The sequence below is a fragment of the Pseudochaenichthys georgianus genome, chromosome 9, assembly GCF_902827115.2.
Source record: "Pseudochaenichthys georgianus chromosome 9, fPseGeo1.2, whole genome shotgun sequence".
Lineage (NCBI taxonomy): Eukaryota > Metazoa > Chordata > Actinopteri > Perciformes > Channichthyidae > Pseudochaenichthys > Pseudochaenichthys georgianus.
This window is the reverse complement of record NC_047511.1, coordinates 2,950,440-2,970,087: the sequence shown is the minus strand read 5'-3', so window position 1 is coordinate 2,970,087 and position 19,648 is coordinate 2,950,440. Positions and strand designations below refer to the sequence as shown.

The 19,648-nt window shown below is 44.9% G+C and overlaps 1 protein-coding gene across 2 annotated transcripts; it reads left to right on the top strand.

Moving 5' to 3' along the window:
- The first annotated feature begins 257 nt into the window (after positions 1-257).
- On the top strand, positions 258-19,370 carry man1b1b (mannosidase, alpha, class 1B, member 1b). 2 transcript variants are annotated; one of them, XM_034090279.2, is made up of 15 exons: positions 258-640; positions 3,122-3,235; positions 3,950-4,049; positions 4,545-4,651; positions 4,942-5,016; positions 5,180-5,286; positions 5,368-5,477; positions 5,701-5,880; positions 7,491-7,639; positions 7,856-8,044; positions 9,319-9,509; positions 13,754-13,874; positions 16,365-16,559; positions 16,824-16,955; positions 17,353-19,370. In XM_034090279.2, the coding sequence occupies exons 2-15, from the start codon at positions 3,137-3,139 to the stop codon at positions 17,557-17,559; spliced, it is 1,962 nt and encodes a 653-aa protein (XP_033946170.1). In that variant the 5' UTR covers positions 258-640; positions 3,122-3,136; the 3' UTR covers positions 17,560-19,370. The 2 variants fall into 2 exon arrangements, with proteins under 2 accessions (XP_033946170.1, XP_033946171.1); XM_034090280.2 differs by lacking the exon at positions 4,942-5,016.
- The last annotated feature ends 278 nt before the right edge of the window (positions 19,371-19,648 follow it).

Below are 19,648 nucleotides of genomic sequence, written 5' to 3'. Positions count from 1 at the left end.
CGGGTGAGTCATCTAGTGTTTATATACCTGTGGGCCAGAAGTCGGTTCGATTGCATTCAGGCTCGATTGCTTATCCTGTTTTAGTAGCCCGGATGATGTTGCATCGCAATTTTGGACATCGAATTTTAAACACCGAAATATTTGAAGTCGATTTTTTTTCACTTGAATTTTTGGGATCTGAATTTGACTTCGAATTTTTTTAACTTGAATTGTTACATTTTAATTTCACATAGGTAAATTCGGAGGAAAAATATTCAGATACATGATTTTCAAAGTAATTATTTGCAATGCTATAAATTCGGTGTCTGATCAAATTTAAATACTTCTGTCTCTTGTTTGCTTCCATAGAAGACACTTGAAGGCAGCCTGAGTGCACCGTTACACGTTTGTTGACAGTGAGCAACATCACATGCTCAGCTACAAGTGGATGATATTAGGTTTTGTTATCGTATGAAAACAAGGACTAGCTGCTTTGTGTCTCTCTTGTATCATCGGTGAAGTGTTCTACACATGAAGAGATCCTCTAAGCTGTCTCGTTTCCTCCGAGCTAACCGCAGTGTTGTCTACTGCGGTTACCGTTCCCCTGGTCCTGGATTACAAAGGCTGTACATCTAATTTAACCCTCAATGCTGAATACAAGGTAACCTAGTGTCGGTCATATATTTGACGCCGATTAAATAGTGATTCAAACACGTTGTGTTCTTTATTTAAAATATGTCTCGACAGTTTACCCATGCTATCGGTTGTGTTAGGCCTCAATTCATGCCTCGGTCCAGAGTTGGGCGGTGAATCCGCCAACATGTTACTTCGAGCAATTGACGCGGGTGTAAAGTTGCCGCTAGAGCGGGGCTGACGTTACACCGGTGTGCTCCTCTTTTGTGATTGTGAAAGGTGCAATAACCTAACGTTAGTATGTGGTGACAGTACTGTCCGTAAAAGCTATGTATATTGATAGTCAGTACGTTTGGCCAGGTAATCCATTTCCATGAAACTAGCCTGTTGATTAGCGCTTGTTTTATAGGCGTTTATAGAAGCGGTAACGTTATAACAGTGAACCACAGCCAGGTTTAAATCAAATCAAGTTTTATTTATATAGCACATTTTTAAAACGATTTTTGGTCGAGACAATGTGCTGTGCATACAGTAAAAATACTTTACAATAAGGACACTTTACAACAAATACAACGGCACAGTTTGTGCAGAATATCAGTATGAGAAAACGACACCCTCTGTCCTTAGACAGGTAACTCCGTTGCAATCTGTAAATTAAGGTAACATTTATTTAGGGTTGCCAACTCTCACGCATCTGGCGTGTGACACACGCTTTCACTCTCAATCTCACGCTCTCACGCTGCCCAAACTATTCTCACGCCAAAACAAGAATACCGAAGACTAGAAACGGTTTTGAAAACTTTTGTCACGTAGTGATCGTCTTCCCAATAGAACATCTTTGATAATGTCTTCTGGCCAATCAGAATCAAGATAACGTCGTGGTGGTGTTGTTGCAGGAAGTCCCGACGGAGAATACTTTTGCTGTAGTACATCTCTATATACATCGATGCAACATTACGTGTTGATAGAAATCAACACGTAATGAAATAAGACCCCACGGTGTGATGATTGATTGGTGTGTGGGCTGTCTTTCATTTTGACACACAGAACAATGGGGGCTATCCACCCTTATCCACAATGTAAAGTCATTCACAGCCTCTTCCCTCTTCTCTCTGTGAGGAGCAGCAGGTTCAGCTTTCAGAACAAAGTAACAAAAAACTAAAATGACATTCATTTTTTTAAATATTTCGTGTAGTAATAGATGTATTTATTTTTCTTCTCAAGAGAGTACCAGCATGTGTATTTTATGTTAGTAGTTCAACAAATCTCCTGGGAGACAATCCCCCCCAGACCCCCCTGCAGGGGTTGGGTTTTCAGCATGTCAACTCTTTCACTTGTGGGGAGATTGCAGGATTGGCTCCAGGTCGCCCTTTTTGTTTACTACAAGACAAATGTGCCTTTTTATTTCATACAGTTCAATTTGGATTGAGATGGAAATAATCTAAACCTCACGCGTGGCATTTCACTGTCAAGGGGGGCGTGTATGTAATTACATTGCAAATACTGACTTGAGCCCCCCCGCTGTATGGGTTAGCCCTACCATAGATTATCCAACACAAATACTCCGTGGCCGCCACTGCCGCCCCGTATTGCGCGTGCGCAGATCTAAGATCCAGTAGAAATGATAAAAAGTAAAAGTCTGCTGCTTATTGTTCTACTCGGCCAAAATCTAGTCAAAGAGTATATGAGAGTGAGAGTGTGTTAATTAATATATTTGGCAGTTTGGAGTAAGTCTGTAAATGTGTTTGTGTGTGTGTGTTTCATGTATAGGCCTCTCACGATAATTAATTTTGTTGGATACATTTTCCAGGAAATTATTGCAATAAACGATAATATTGTCGGCACCGTTGTATGACCATTTTAGACCACTGACATGATGAGAATATATAATAATAATTCAAGTACATCCTTTCAAACTGCTAGTCACATCTTCATGTAAATGGCAATTTATCAAGTTCATTTTTATTTATCGTACGATAAGTCAATTAATTGCTCATCGCGACAGGCACACAATAAAACAGTGGAAACAAACATGTGTTTGACTTTCATTAGTGAATGAAACGTTGTGCCCTTTATAGTCTGTGTCCAATTTTGTGTATTTGTATATATTGTATATATATATCCTATATATATGCTAAGGTCCCGCTGCTGACACATAGCAGTCATTTCGTGCGCATATGTGTAATCAAACCCATGATACCAACATCTCACTCCAGCCAGGTACCCACATTTGGCAACCCTGCATTTATGCTTACATTTCCCCTCAAATTAAACGAAGCGAGCAATCATTAGTTGCGCTGTGAATTTATTCAGATTAAGTTACAACAATTTGTCAGTGTGAAAACGTATTAATGCAAAGCCAAACGTGTGCAAAGTATATCCGTCAGTATTGTGCACATTTGTAATGATATCACAACCACACCTATGTGTAGCAGCCAGGCTCTATGCACGCTAGCTTGCTCTGACCTGGGTTAATATAACCACTCTGACTCAAAGAACTGTTCCCCAGGGCTGTGTTACAGACATGCACCCACCATCTCGACAGGACTATATATCTATAAGCCTTGCTGGACAAGGAACTTACAATAACGGAAAGCAGTGGAGGAGGCAGTCCTGCTGGAGGGTGAGTGATGGAGCAGCTCATGAAGTCATGTAGCCCACCCTGGTATTACTGGTATCCTTTGAATCAAGGTTTTAGAGAAGTAGGAGTGGGAAGACACAAACAACTCGGACAGATCTCTTGGCGGTTTTGGGAAACCTTTATTAACTATAAGATGCTTTTATGTATTCCTGCAGGGACATGGCAATGCTAGCCTTGTGGAGCTTGGTAAAAACACAAATAAATAACCTTCCATACGACTTTCTTTCAGCTGCAGCTGGGCAATCTCACTCTTAATTTGAGTGTTATATTATGTGACCAAAGGGTTTGCACAGTGCTAGCCAGGACATGCATTCATGTTAATGGTGGTGTTGAATGCTCACATCATGTCATAACAACTCAACGTGAAGGAGGGATGAGTGACAATATGTCCCAGTTGCAGTAGCATAGCATAGCATTTAGCTGTCTTTAGCATCAGTAAGGTGTGTTGTCAGCACGCGCAGAGGACTTGAGTTGTCAGTAGTGCTGTTCCCCACTGGATCAAGCCACCACAGCAGCACCACATTGGTACTGTCCTGCGCAGAACTCTACAGCACCATTAAGCCACAACATCAATATAAGTGATGAAACCTGTGGGTTCCTTGTTTGGTCCAGAACAGATGCACATTTTGAACACAGTACTTGGACAGAAATGGGCAGACATTGTTCACCATCGTGCTGTTGTCCGTGTGCCTGCAGAAATGGAAACGGCTCTCCAGATTGCAACGGAGCCTTATCCTCCTCTTCCTGTTCATGTGTGGACTTGCTTCCTATCCTGCTGTTACTGAACACCTCAGAGGTAAGACTGTTATATATTCAACATATCCCACGAGTCTGAGCAACTGCATGCTGTCAGCTTCTTGTAAAGGCGCCTGTTGGGTTTCAACCTTGGCCCTTTAGTTATCATCAGGCCAGTCGTCTCCAATCAATCAAAGTGTATTTATAAAGCCCAATATCACACCGTGGACTTTACAGTTTGTACAGAATATGAATACGACACCCTCTGTCCTTCCCTCACATCGGACATGGAAAAACTTCCCTCACAAACTCCCAAGTTAAATTGGAGGAACCTCGAGGAGAGCAGCAGAGGATCCCTCTCCCAGGACGGACAGACGTGAATAGATGTACATAGTGTACATTAGAAAGACAATACATTTGCAACATCGGTAGTCCAAATGTTTGGAAATGCATGTGTGTATAATAAGAAGATGAATCCACGTGAAAAGTCTTCTCTTTAACTACGTTATAGCAGCCCTGTAATACTCTGGTACTACATCTTTGTGTGCGTGTTGAGGCCTTACAGATGGAGAGCGCTCCACGGAGAGTAACAGCGTCCTGAGGCCCGTCTTCCCCCAAGTGCTGCCGGAGCCCGTCTCACCACGGCCAGAACAAGGCTCCCAGGTTTCTATGTTTCTTTGACCACCCACAGGGTCTCTAAAGGGCTCGGACCCGGCTATGTTCATTTGGATTGTGTCACAGGATCCTGTAAGGGGATCGTCATTTCAAAAAGTGAATCTTTTCAGGTGACTTTTAACCCTGAGAAACGGCCTTGTAGATATATGAGTTTGAGCTCAACTGTATCCAGGCTGGGTTTTGAGCTTCACTGTTTGACACTAAATGATTTAGTTTGAACAGTTTCGGCAGCAGATAGTTGGATATCAGCACTTGACCATTTTGTTTATCTTTTCAAGTTGATTCCCGACACTGAACATGCTGATGTTTCCCCTCGCCTGATCGAGAAATACTCTGCTACTGTGATAATAAAAGTACTGGTATAAACATATTAATTGGTCAAATACATAGTAAATGTGTACACTTGGTACCTTTTTGAATTACATCACAGAATCCATTTGTTCTGTTTAATAACTTGCTTGAATGAAGTTCAAGATTTCAAAGGTCAAAATAAGTTCATTTCATCATTTGTCACAGAAGAAATTATCCAACAAGAGAGGGCCGCCCATCCTTCAGAATCGTCTTCAGAAGAAGGGCAACGGTACGGTCGCAGTGGAGGAACAGAAGGAAGAGGGGGTCGTCAGGTGGGTGTTGGCGTATGACCACAGCTAACAGTTAGTTTACATATTGGTATACTTGATCTGTTATTCCTCTGGTGCCGTTAGCTGGCGAGGTGCAGTGGTCGATGCGGAGAAGGACACAGAAGAAGCCAAGGAGGAGGAAAGTAAGGATCATTTACTTGCCAACCATAAATCTGGATCTTCAAACCAGTCAGGTACCTGCGGTTTGTTTTCCCCCTTGATCACATTTAACAAAGGAAACACATTTCCATCACGATATCGAGTCATTTCTGATGGAGGCAATGAGTTCAAACATCCACTTCAGATTATCATTATGATCTAAATAAAGATGGCACATTTCTTACTCTTGTTGCTGAATGATTGTGTAGACTGGGATGGGATAGTAACTAGGCCTCTTGTGTGTGTTCTGTGTTTCAGAAGCTAGCTTGTTGGAGGCTGTGAAGGATGCTTTCAGACATGCATGGCAGGGTTATAAAGACTTTGCTTGGGGCCACGATGAGCTTCGGCCCCTCTCCAAGTCCTACAGCGAGTGGTTCGGTTTGGGTTTGACGCTTATCGATGCCCTGGACACCATGTGGATCCTTGGCCTTAAAGAAGGTAGACTGAGCTTTGTGCCTTTCAACTTTAAAATGTTACTGTCCACGAGCCAAAGCTGAGCGATAAACCCCACAACCACCCAAGCATCTTTTAAGGATTAAATACTCATCTCCTGTATGCTAGAAAGGTTGAACATTGGGACAGAAAAACACAACCCTGCTGTTCGCATCATTCATATTGTAGCATACTGAAAGAATGGGTATTGGACCTTTCTACTATCTGTATACTCAAGCAATAGCTCACGACAGGCCGTGGTGTATGCTCACTATATCACAGCCTGAAGTGAGCTATTGCTTTTATAAAACGGTTACCAAGTGTGGCTATATGAAAAAAAAATACACTTTTTGACACACATTTAAATAGTTTTTATTAGTAAATAATGATGTTCAAAATAAAATAGTCCCTCCGTTGCCTTCTGCGCGAAACATAGTGCGAGGTGGTTGCTATGCAACAACACTAACAGCTAGCAGCTAGCGAACATATTAGACAGAGAGCGTTGATCCATTATTTGGCTATTTATTTACATTCATTTGTATGTTGCCGTTTATTGTGCAGCCACTGAAAACCTGTCCAGCATCAGCAGCATGGCTTACGTGGTCACTTGTTGAGGTTGTTCTGGCTGTTGCTTGGCATGGTGAGAATATTGCTCCACTTTCTCCGGTCCCCGAGATTGGGCTTCCAGCAGCTCTGGAGAGAGCTTTCGCACCTGTGGCCACTGACGCTCATCATGTCTCTGCTTTGTTTCAAGACCCGCATCAGAAAGCTTTTGAATGGTGGTACTTCTCCAGCTGGTCTGCCTGCTCTTCACGTAGCTCTGCATGTCGTCGCTTAGGTGCTTTTTTTTTCTGGAGATAGGCACTCCTCAATCCACTCCTCCATAGTAAGACCTCCCCGGAGGTCGAAGTTAATCTTAAATGTTTCCATCTTATGCTTTGTAAGTTTGTTCCGTAACGGAAGAAATGTAAATATATTTATAAAACTGACAAGTCAAATCAAGCAATCTGATTGGCCGATAGTGTTTTTGCGGACCTCTTAGATTACAGATTTGAAAACATCGTTGCTTGCTTTAAAAGTAGCACACTTCATGATGTCAGACCTTGGAAAGTATCTAGATATCCCCTTCCTAATGCCAAAGGAACTGCACACTGAATATGTGTTGGCGTTTGATGTATATGGAAAAAACAAGAGACCGCTGCGTAAAAAGGAGGGTTTCTGCCCCGTTACTTCTCCGCTGCTTTCTTGTTCCAGCAGTTTGCTTTTCAGCCCAACGGTATACTGTTTTTCTCAGACGCGGAGGGATACTGACTTGTTGTGAAAAGTAACTGACAATTCTACCCGTGGTATACGCTCAGTATATCACGGCTAAGAACCAATCAGATTGCTTGATTTGACTTGTCCGTTTTATAATGCCTAACACATACTACCTTTATTTCAAATCACCTGCTATAGACCTGGTTCTTATACAAATCTTTGGAACTTCCTCATGTGCAAAGCCATCTTATTTGTCTATGTAGAGCCTGTATGTACCTGTTCACTTCATCAAATCATTTCAGTTAAGTTCACAAATGATTCTTTCTTAATTCTCAAAATGGTGTATTGTTTTGTTCCAGAGTTTGAAGAAGCAAGGACGTGGGTGGCCACAGAGCTCACATTCAACAAGAATGTAGATGTCAACCTGTTTGAAAGCACCATCCGAATCCTGGGAGGCCTCCTGAGTACCTACCACCTGACGGGGGACACCATGTTCCTGGACAAAGCTGTGAGTCCACCATGCGTACTCATTTCACAACGGCAAGCATCCTTTAAGCACATTAAAGAATGCAGAAAAACACCAACTTTGTTTTTTTCTAATGCCAATTATTGAACGAAGTACGTAGACAATTAAATTGTCTGACTTTAATTAAAGTCAGCCATGGGTGACACTCAATGCCTTCAGCTGCCAATACCTGGATGTTACCTTCATGTCTCTCTGCAGAAAGACATCGGCTCCAGGCTGATGCCAGCCTTCAACACCCCGTCAAAGATCCCCTACTCTGATGTCAATATCGGAAAAGGCACAGCCCACCCCCCCCGCTGGACCTCAGACAGCACTGTGGCCGAGGTCACCAGCATCCAGCTGGAGTTTAGAGAGCTCAGCCGCCTCACCCAGGACCCCCAGTACCAGGTACCCGACCCACAGATACTACATGCTGATCCAGGGTCCGCCCATAAACGCTGGCCCTTTTCATTAGCTCAGCTTTCCATTATTAATCTTGCTGACCCGACTTGAGGTCATCATGACATTATTGCACTAACCAGAACTCAGATCCTTCTCTTCCCATCTGCTTCGCAGTCTGCACTGGGCAGTTTATGAGGATTATTGCACAGATCATTCAAGTCATATTTGTTGTTCTCCCTAATGCACAACTGAGACGAGATGCTTTACATCTGAAGCTACCGAAGAACCAAAGTGTCACCGGGGCCTACAAAGCTGAGTCTGAGGTGGTCAAAAATAAAAGTTTCTAAAGGGTTAATAATTCAAATCGCAATTATTTTGACTGATATTGCAATTTGATTTACAATATTAGAGAGAATGATACCTTTTGAAACATATTTATATTATCATTGAAATGATTATATTAACATGATCATGGTGGGATTATTATTATTGTTCTTTAAGAGGGTCAAAACCAGCCTTTTGTTTGGTCTGTAGAATACCGTATCTCGTTGTTCTGCAGCTCACAATACTTGATTCATTTAGATATGTTCACATATTTAGCATTTGGTAAATATTGCGCCTCTTGCGATTTCGATGAAATGTAAATTAACCATGTTCTTTTAATAATTTCATTTTTGTAAAAATAATTTGTGTTAAAATCGTTGTTATTCAACACAACTAAGTGATGCCCTTCGCTTAATGGGAGTTTTATGGGGAAAAAAGATGAAGTGCTCTTTTGGTATTGGTCTGGCACAGTTGACGGTTCTGGTTCTGGTATCATGATTCTTCGAATGATGCGCAACCTTACACTCTTGCTAAAGTTGCGCGGTCGTGTTTCTGCTCCCTGTGTCGAGGATCTAGGAGGAGCTCATTTGTCTCACTATTGTTATATAGTAGATTTACTTTCTGCTTTGTCTGTTTCCAGTTTGAACTTGCATGCATTAGTATTTCCTGGGTTCCATATCAGCTTTTGCTTTTGTGGCCTCATTCGAACCCAATAACTAGTATCACATGGTACCTGCGTTGGGAGCCCAGCTAAGTCACAAGTTAAAAGTCCTGAGAAAGCAGGAGTCATTCTTTTTAGGGGACTACTGTTATTTTACTGTTGTCCAAAATGGTAGTAATTAAGTGTTCAGAAGCACACTTAATTACATTTCAGCTTGTCATTCTTACAACATTCACACGTATTTCATTTTTGAAGAACCTCCGAACTAATCGGACTTCTGATCTTGGATTTTCAGGATGCAGTGGCTGAGGTTATGAAACAAGTCCACCAGCTGGACGGGAAGCTGGATGGTCTCGTGCCCATGTTCATCAACACGAACAACGGACAGTTCACCCATCAAGGCATCTTCACCCTGGGGGCCAGAGCAGACAGCTACTATGAATACCTGCTGAAGCAGTGGATCCAGGGGGGCAAGAAGGAGGACCAGTGAGTGGCACTAAACATACTGAGATTTACTTTCACATAATCCATTAAAGTGCCATACTCAGCTTTTGCATAGCTTCGAAACAGATGGTAGGCATACAAGATCTGTTCATACAGTATATGCATTTTAAACATGTTTACCTTCCTTCATAGGGATTATTGATTCAGTACATTTGAGTTCAGTAGATTTAAAAGTCTCCACGCAAAGACCATATTAGAATGCACTTGTATCCACTGCGTTACAGTACCATTTAGACATGCAGTGATGGGGATCTAAAGGCTGTTGTCGAAAAGCATTGATTTAGTCATTTTTTTCAGATTTGCCAAACAAAGAGTAGTTAGCAGTGGGTATGTCTGTAGTGGCTTTTGCCACAGGACGACGGTTACAGCGTATCAGTTTGAACCAGATTATAACCAGAAGGAAACATTCTGAGGTGAGCAGAAGTGCACTCTTCTATTAATGCTGGATCTATATATACCAGGGGCAGCGCTTAACCCTGCATGTCTTCTGGTTGCCCAATGATCTATTCATATCAACCAAACCAGTCACATGTGACCTCAGACGAGCATGTCCAGGTAGAAGTATCAGTGTCATTCGCAAAGACATTCCTTCAGAATCTTTCCACGGTACCACAACATTACATGGGACTGAGAGTCCTCGAGGACACCAAGGATTCCTGGAACTGTAGTCCCATCTGTTTCTGTTGTTCTTCCTCACATGTCCTGACGGCCACAGGCTCTGCTTATCGCTGCAGGGCGTAGAGCACCCCGAGTACCTACCTCATTGATGAGGACGACGCAGAGGAACTGAGAATCAGCCTTTACATCACTGCACGCTAACGTTTCACCGAGGGGTTGATGAAGACTCAGGCTCATGATGAAGACTCAGGCTCATGATGAAGACTCAGACTCATGATGAAGACTCAGGCTCATGATGAAGACTCAGGCTCATGATGAAGACTCAGACTCATGATGAAGACTCAGGCTCATGATGAAGACTCAGACTCATGATGAAGACATGATGAAGACTCAGGCTCATGATGAAGACTCAGACTCATGATGAAGACATGATGAAGACTCAGGCTCATGATGAAGACTCAGACTCATGATGAAGACTCAGACTCATGATGAAGACTCAGGCTCATGATGAAGACTCAGGCTCATGATGAAGACTCAGGCTCATGATGAAGACTCAGACTCATGATGAAGACTCAGGCTCATGATGAAGACTCAGACTCATGATGAAGACTCAGGCTCATGATGAAGACTCAGACTCATGATGAAGACTCAGGCTCATGATGAAGACTCAGACTCATGATGAAGACTCAGGCTCATGATGAAGACTCAGACTCATGATGAAGACTCAGGCTCATGATGAAGACTCAGACTCATGATGAAGACTCAGACTCATGATGAAGACTCAGGCTCATGATGAAGACTCAGGCTCATGATGAAGACATGATGAAGGCTCAGGCTCATGATGAAGACTCAGACTCATGATGAAGACTCAGACTCATGATGAAGACTCAGACTCATGATGAAGACTCAGGCTCATGATGAAGACTCAGACTCATGATGAAGGCTCAGGCTCATGATGAAGACATGATGAAGACTCAGGCTCATGATGAAGACTCAGACTCATGATGAAGACTCAGACTCATGATGAAGACTCAGACTCATGATGAAGACTCAGGCTCATGATGAAGACTCAGGCTCATGATGAAGACATGATGAAGACTCAGACTCATGATGAAGACTCAGGCTCATGATGAAGACTCAGGCTCATGATGAAGACTCAGGCCCATGATGAAGACATGATGAAGACTCAGGCTCATGATGAAGACTCAGACTCATGATGAAGACTCAGGCTCATGATGAAGACTCAGGCTCATGATGAAGACATGATGAAGACTCAGACTCATGATGAAGACTCAGACTCATGATGAAGGCTCAGGCTCATGATGAAGACTCAGGCCCATGATGAAGACATGATGAAGACTCAGGCCCATGATGAAGACATGATGAAGACTCAGGCTCATGATGAAGACATGATGAAGGCTCATGATGAAGACATGATGAAGACTCAGGCCCATGATGAAGACATGATGAAGACTCAGGCTCATGATGAAGGCTCAGGCTCATGATGAAGACTCAGGCTCATGATGAAGACTCAGGCTCATGATGAAGACTCAGGCTCATGATGAAGTCATGATGAAGACTCAGGCTCATGATGAAGACATGATGAAGACTCAGACTCATGATGAAGACATGATGAAGACTCAGGCCCATGATGAAGACATGATGAAGACTCAGGCCCATGATGAAGACTCAGGCTCATGATGAAGACTCAGGCTCATGATGAAGGCTCAGGCTCATGATGAAGACTCAGGCTCATGATGAAGGCTCAGGCTCATGATGAAGACTCAGGCTCATGATGAAGGCTCAGGCTCATGATGAAGACTCAGGCTCATGATGAAGACTCAGGCTCATGATGAAGACATGATGAAGACTCAGGCTCATGATGAAGACTCAGGCTCATGATGAAGACATGATGAAGACTCAGGCTCATGATGAAGACATGATGAAGACTCATGGTGAAGACATGATGAAGACTCAGGCTCATGATGAAGACATGATGAAGACTCAGGCCCATGATGAAGACATGATGAAGACTCAGGCTCATGATGAAGACTCAGGCTCATGATGAAGACATGATGAAGACTCATGGTGAAGACATGATGAAGACTCAGGCTCATGATGAAGACATGATGAAGACTCAGGCCCATGATGAAGACATGATGAAGACTCAGGCCCATGATGAAGGCTCAGGCTCATGATGAAGACATGATGAAGACTCATGGTGAAGACATGATGAAGACTCAGGCTCATGATGAAGACATGATGAAGACTCAGGCCCATGATGAAGACATGATGAAGACTCAGGCTCATGATGAAGACATGATGAAGGCTCAGGCTCATGATGAAGACTCAGGCTCATGATGAAGACATGATGAAGACTCATGGTGAAGACATGATGAAGACTCAGGCTCATGATGAAGACATGATGAAGACTCAGGCCCATGATGAAGACATGATGAAGACTCAGGCTCATGATGAAGACATGATGAAGGCTCATGATGAAGACATGATGAAGACTCAGGCCCATGATGAAGGCTCAGGCTCATGATGAAGACATGATGAAGACTCATGGTGAAGACATGATGAAGACTCAGGCTCATGATGAAGACTCAGGCTCATGATGAAGACATGATGAAGACTCATGGTGAAGACATGATGAAGACTCAGGCTCATGATGAAGACATGATGAAGACTCAGACTCATGATGAAGACATGATGAAGACTCAGGCTCATGATGAAGACATGATGAAGACATGATGAAGACATGATGAAGACTCAGGCTCATGATGAAGACATGATGAAGACTCAGGCTCATGATGAAGACATGATGAAGACTCAGGCTCATGATGAAGACATGATGAAGACTCAGGCTCATGATGAAGGCTCAGGCTCATGATGAAGACATGATGAAGGCTCATGATGAAGACATGATGAAGACTCAGGCTCATGATGAAGACATGATGAAGACTCAGGCTCATGATGAAGACTCAGGCTCATGATGAAGACATGATGAAGACATGATGAAGACATGATGAAGACTCAGGCTCATGATGAAGACATGATGAAGGCTCAGGCTCATGATGAAGACATGATGAAGACTCAGGCTGATGATGAAGACATGATGAAGACTCATGATGAAGACATGATGAAGACTCAGGCTGATGATGAAGACATGATGAAGACTCATGATGAAGACATGATGAAGACTCAGGCTGATGATGAAGACATGATGAAGACTCATGGTGAAGCTCTCCGTGCGATCCTTGTAGTCGGCAACTGTCCTGGAGCCATCAAAGGACACATTAATGTCAGATACACATCCTGGTGCAGCCATGTTTTACGTAAAGCACGAGCGGTGGCCTCAGCATAATGTCTGTTGTTCATAACTCTGAACCCCACTGAGCCGTGACCATCCCCATGGCAACCTCTAATACAGGGCAAACTGAGATTGAGATGAGCTAATTAGTACACTGTAAAACACACTCTGGTATTCCACTGCTACAGCCAGCCATTCCGTTTCCCATCAGTCTTTGCCCTTTCTGGCTGGTGGCATGCAAAGAGTTTCAACATGTGCTTATGAACGATGTCCCTGTGTTTCATTGTGTCAGGCTCCTGCAGGACTACGTGCAGGCCATAGAGGGCGTGAAGAAGAATCTGCTGCAGAAATCTTCCCCGAGTGGCCTCACCTTCGTTGGAGAGCTGTCACACGGACAGTTCAGCCCGAAGATGGTCAGTAATATTCAGAAATGTCCTCAAGGTGTCCTGCTGCTCTGTTCTCGGTCTGCTGTTGGTGTGCACCATCTGTGACGCTGTCGGGTGCACATGACTACTAACCTCCCTCCTGCTGGCCGGTGATCAGGCTCGCACTGCTGAACACATACTAACCTCCCTCCTGCTGGCCGGTGATCAGGCTCGCACTGCTGAACACATACTAACCTCCCTCCTGCTGGCCGGTGATCAGGCTCGCACTGCTGAACACAGGAAAGGGAATCCTTATTAGATCCAATGCAGATTTTGTAAGTTTGCCCAATTACAAATAAAAGAATGGTCTATAATTGGTTTATTTTAACGGTGAGAGTAAGAATATAAAGAGAAAATCCAGGAATGGAAATTATATAAAAGATAAACAATATTTGCATTTGATCCCCTTACAGAACGTGTGTTGGTACTTGGTGGAGAAGCCCGTGTTGGGCACAGAGGTCAGACGCTTCTTGTAGCTGGTCTCAGGTCTGTGCACATCTCAGGTCCACTCCTCTCTGAAGACCCTCTCCAAACCCTTCAGGTTTTGAGGCTGACGCTTGGCCTCTGGAAGCTTCAGCTCCCTTCCTGGGATTGAGGTCAGGGGACTGGCTAGGCCCCTCCCTCACCTGAGTGTGCTTCTTCTTTAGCCGCGCCTGTGTTGCCTCGGCCGTATGTTCAGGGTCATCGTCCTGCTGGAAGACCCCTCCATGACCCATGTTAGTGTCCTGGCTGAGGGAAGGAGGCGATCGGCCAAGATTACATGGCCCCGTCCATCCTGTCCTCGGTGCAGGAAGTCCTCCTGTCCCCTTAGCAGAGACACACCCCACAGCAGAATGTCTCCACCTCCATGCTGACCCCCGTCAGACGGGTGGGGTTCTGGGTTACAGTCAGCATCTCTCTTCCTCCAACACGGCGTGTCCAGTTGATGCCAAAGATGTCGATGTTGGTCTCATCTGATCACATCCTCTTCTCCCAAGCCTTCTCTGAGTCCTTCAGAGGGTTGTTGTCAAACTTCAGATGGCCTCTCGTGTTCCTCTTGAGCAGGGGGGGGGGGCTTCAGGCGCTGCAGGGTTTGATCCATGATCCAGTAGTGCTCTTGGTGCCTGTGCTCCCAGCTGCCTTGAGATCATTCACAAGTTCCTCCTGTAGTTCTGGCCCCTCCCCTTTCTCCTGATCATCAAACCCCACGGGGCCAGACCTTGAGTGGAGCCCCAGCCCGAGGGCGACCGATGCTCAGTTTGTGTTTCTTCCATTCCTGAATAATGGCACCAACAGTTGTCTCCTTCTCTCCGAGCTGCGCTCTGATGGTCTGTAGCCGGTCCCAGCCTGGTGCAGGTCTACAGTCTGGTCCCTGAGGTCCTGAGACAGCTCTTTAGTCTGGCCCATGGTGGAGAGGCTGGAATCTGATTGGTTGATTCTGTGGACAGGTGTCTTTTATACAGGAAACACGTTGATGTTAGGAGCACTAGGAGGACTTTTGAAACTGGTCTGTGGGAGCCAAGGGGATCAAATACTTATTTCACACAATTAAATGCAAATAAATGTATATCTGTTATTTGATATACATTTCTGATTATTCTTTTTGATATTCTGTCCCTCATTAATAAAATAAATCTACCATTCAAATTATAGACTGTTCATTTATCTGTAAGTGGGTAAACTTACAAAATCGGCAAGGGATCAAATACTTATTTCCTTCACTGTACTCTTAGCTGGGCACTTACAGAAATACTGCTCATCTCTGACGGGATATGTACTCGGGGGGTCCGCGGGGTCTTAAAAAGTATTAAGAGTTGATAAATCAATTTAGCGAAAATGAAGGCTATTAAAAAGTATTAAAGGGCATTTCCCAAGGTGTTAAATGTTGTAGCTTGTTTTCAGTAAGTCTATAAATGGTCCAGAGAGGTTGTGTTCTGCAGTCTGCCTGAATGTAGTCATGGCGTAGGCGTGTCGTGTGATGCTGTGTAGTTTATTGATGGCATCCCGTTGGATGTGACGTCATCTGAACGGGACGTCGCCCGCTCACTGCTTGATAGCGCGAAGCTGCGTTTACGCCGGTTGCTAAGCAACATCGTTATGGGGAAATGCAGGTCTGCGTCCAAATGGTTGGAAGATAAGGAGGAAGGACGATCCATACTGTCTATAGTCAATGTGAGGTAAAGTGTGTCGCCAAGGTAACCGGTTAAAAGTCCAAGTGGCGATGAGGTCTTAAGATGTATGGAACGGGTCTTGGAAGGTCTTCCATGTGACTTCAGGACTCCTGCGCACACCCTGGAACCGTGCATTATTGTAATAAATATTGCTACGGTCAATTTTGAAATGTATCTAATAGATCCAGATATTTGATGACCTAAGACTGCTGGGAGGAAGTTTATCAATTATACAATTCATCATTTTGTAATTGTATTTTGATGCGGAGACGTGACGTGGACACACGGCTTCCTGTTAACTGTCCGTATGTGTTCTCTTTGTCTTCAGGACCATCTGGTGTGCTTCCTGCCCGGCACGCTGGCTCTGGGGGCCCACCACGGCCTCCCTGCTGATCACATGGATCTGGCCAAACAGCTGATGGAGACCTGCTACCAGATGTACCTCCAGATGGAGACGGGCCTCAGTCCAGAGATCGTCCACTTCAACATGCACGAGGGCAGCATCCGAGACATCGACGTAAAGGTAGAGAGACGGAGGAGTGGAGCAGAGGTCTCGTCCTAACATGCAGCAACGTCCTCTCCAAACTCATTGTGTGATTCTGCTAAAGGCTCAGGGAAGAAAGTCACGGTGACCTTCAGTCTTGCCATTGGTCAACCACTAATTGTCTTGTGCATTGTCAGAGAACCATTGCCGAGTCAAAAGGCATGAAGTCAGTGAAGCGTGACAATAAGCGATATGAAGCGCTGTGTGGACTCGCATGTTGACTCAGTGTTGTGTTGACGACAGCTTGCAGATCGGCACAACCTGCTGCGGCCGGAGACCGTGGAGAGCCTCTTCTACCTGTACAGGTTCACCAAGGACCACAAGTACCAGGACTGGGGCTGGAACATTCTGCAGAACTTCAACAAGTACACCAAGGTAAGTGACATGACCTTCACTCCCCTGTCCCAGATGGGCTTCTGCGGGACAAAAGGACATCGTCTGTAAACTGTTAAACGATGCAACGGCCACGCTCAGCTGGAAGGTTGCTTGTCTGTTCGTATGTGATGTTCGTGCATTTCTATTCCTAATGTATGCTTCAGAGAGACCTGCGCAGTGTTGGGATTGTTGTCCACCAAGACTGAACTTTTAAACATCAACACAAGTTTCTTTATTGTCTCTAAATGATTAAGAAAGCTATATAAAGTCAACTGTCATCTACACGCTTGGCTGAATATGTGTCAGGAATATGAGTGAGATAAAGCTGCACCACTACACATCGTGTATGCAACATGTTCCTACCTACGGATAGCAGTCTGCTTCGGTTTCCCCTCAGGTTTCCTCCGGGGGCTACACCTCCATCAACAACGTCCGTGACCCGGACTACACCAGCCCTCGAGACAAGATGGAGAGCTTCTTCCTGGGAGAGACGCTGAAGTATCTGTACCTGCTTTTCTCAGACGACCCCGGCCTCATCAGTCTGGACGAGTATGTGTTCAACACTGAAGCTCACCCGCTGCCTATATGGCCCTCCACAGCCTGACGCAAACATACCCAGGGATTGAAACGGCCGATAGAACTGCCCTAGGAACTGAACACATCTCGGGGTTGGTCGAACACCACGATCACCCCTATCTCTGACTGACTGACGAGCACACACCAGAGGGAGCGTCTCCACTGATCCATCGATGGTCTCCTCTCCGTGTGAAGAGGAGCCGGGCCAGCGTGTAGACTGGTTTGCTGCTCACTGGTGGATTCTGGTGCATGGACTCTGGTAGTGAGTGCATGCTGGTGAAGCAGAGGAAGGGTCCGTCCTCTCCCGTCTGCGTTAAGGGGAAACCTGATTGTGACGAGAATCAAAGAGGTCTTGAACACATGCAGGTGTTGGATGGCTGGTACTGACATTTCCAGTGTGAAGCTGTTCAACGCTTCCAGCCGAGCTCATGTCTTCAAACACACATTTACATGTTATGTCGGGGAATAAAACATTGTGTTTATCCCCTGCATTGTATCCAGTGAAATGGTTTCTTACGCTCGCATCTGCCATGGGGGTGCAGCCCGGCTTCTGAGCTGAAGCCTCCTGTGTGTCTGCGGCCCCCCCCCCTCTGTGTGTCTGCTGCGGCCCCCCCCCCCTCTGTCACAGCTCTGTACGGCTGTGACTCCTGCAGGGCTGCAAGACGAAGCTAATGAGTCTTCACACTGTCATATAGTCATTCTGTCTGGCTACGACTGCCCTCGGATGCCCTCGGTGCTCGCTCAGCCCAGTATTCGCTTGCCCATGCTGCATTCATGTCACACAGGAGATGTGACTGCATACAAGTTCCATCCAGATCAGTGCAACTCAAGGAGTAGCATTCAGTTTAGTTTGTGGAGGACACTGACTTCAAGTCTGCAGGGTCGGGGGATATCAAGATGATATGTCTCCGTTCGTCAGAGATGATCGTATGCCGTGCTGGAAGCAGCATTCAGACCGTACACACACTACTGTGACACACTTCCATGCCTCAACGCCCAAGCAACGCTTTTTTATCTTTGCAACCTGGCAACCCAGCAGTTTTCCCAATGCCCGACGTGATTGGTGGACCCTGACTGGCAGGCCAGGCAGGGCTACTGTTCATGGATGCAACATGGTGGACGTCTGCTCAGCAGAGTCTGGGGCCATGCAGGTCCTTCAACTCTGACATGTGACCTTTGATAGTGTGTGTGTGTGTGTGTGTGTGTGTGTGTGTGTGTGTGTGTGTGTGTGTGTGTGTGTGTGTGTGTGTGTGTGTGTGTGTGTGTGTGTGTGTGTGTGTGTGTGTGTGTGTGTGTGTGTGTGTGTGTGTGTGTGTGTGTGTGTGTGTGGCAACTTCTTCTTGCAATCCTATAATTCCCATTTGTCATGAATGCATCATTTATGTGTACTCGGACTGACTTTGTTATGATTTCAGTTGTTGCTAAGCAGCAGATTTACGAGTGAAGCTTGTCTTTTGTGAGGATATAATGAGTTCAGCATTAATGATTTTTTAAATCATGTTTCTGAGAAGCTGCTCTTTCCCTGCTTGTTCATGTCTCCTCCTGGTTCGTGGTATGGTGACATTCCTCTGATTGTCTTTGAAGTGAGAGCAATTAATTTAAAATATAAATGTAGCGTGCGATCGTCTTAATGCAGTCAGCGCTTTTGTGTTTTAAAGTAGCGACCTCACGGCAGCTGCATTCATTCCTGTGAATACTAATAGTTTACATCACAGCTCTATTCTGTTCTGACCAAACTCATCGTGTGTATTCTGTGTATTCTGTGTACTCTGTGTATTCTGTGTACTCTTCCTTGCTGTTGTTTCACACGTGCCTTCAAAAATACAACCGTTGACTTGCTGATGTGTATTTCTATCCTTCCAGTCTGTGAACACGTGCAGCCGCCGCTGGTTAGCCACAGTGTGACCATTATGAAAACTGCAGAATGCAAATATGACTATTTTTACGATGGAATAATAAAGTAAGGATTCTATTTCTTCAGCAGTCGCTCAAAGCAATCTTTAGGTTTACGGAAAGCCCATCTCCAGCAGTGTCCGTGCTGAAGAGGCTCTGACCCTCCTCCATGTTTGCAGCAGCATTCCTGAGCCAAACAATGCTGAACGGTAACATCAAGCTCG

Bases quoted from the DNA above. Each gene is read 5' to 3' on its own strand.
- man1b1b (XM_034090279.2), top strand. From the start codon at position 3,137: ATGCACCCACCATCTCGACAGGACTATATATCTATAAGCCTTGCTGGA. The intron at 4,050-4,544 runs GTAAGACTGTTA...GTGCGTGTTGAG, and splicing joins TGTTACTGAACACCTCAGAG to GCCTTACAGATGGAGAGCGC. The intron at 5,017-5,179 runs GTACTGGTATAA...CATTTGTCACAG, and splicing joins CTGCTACTGTGATAATAAAA to AAGAAATTATCCAACAAGAG.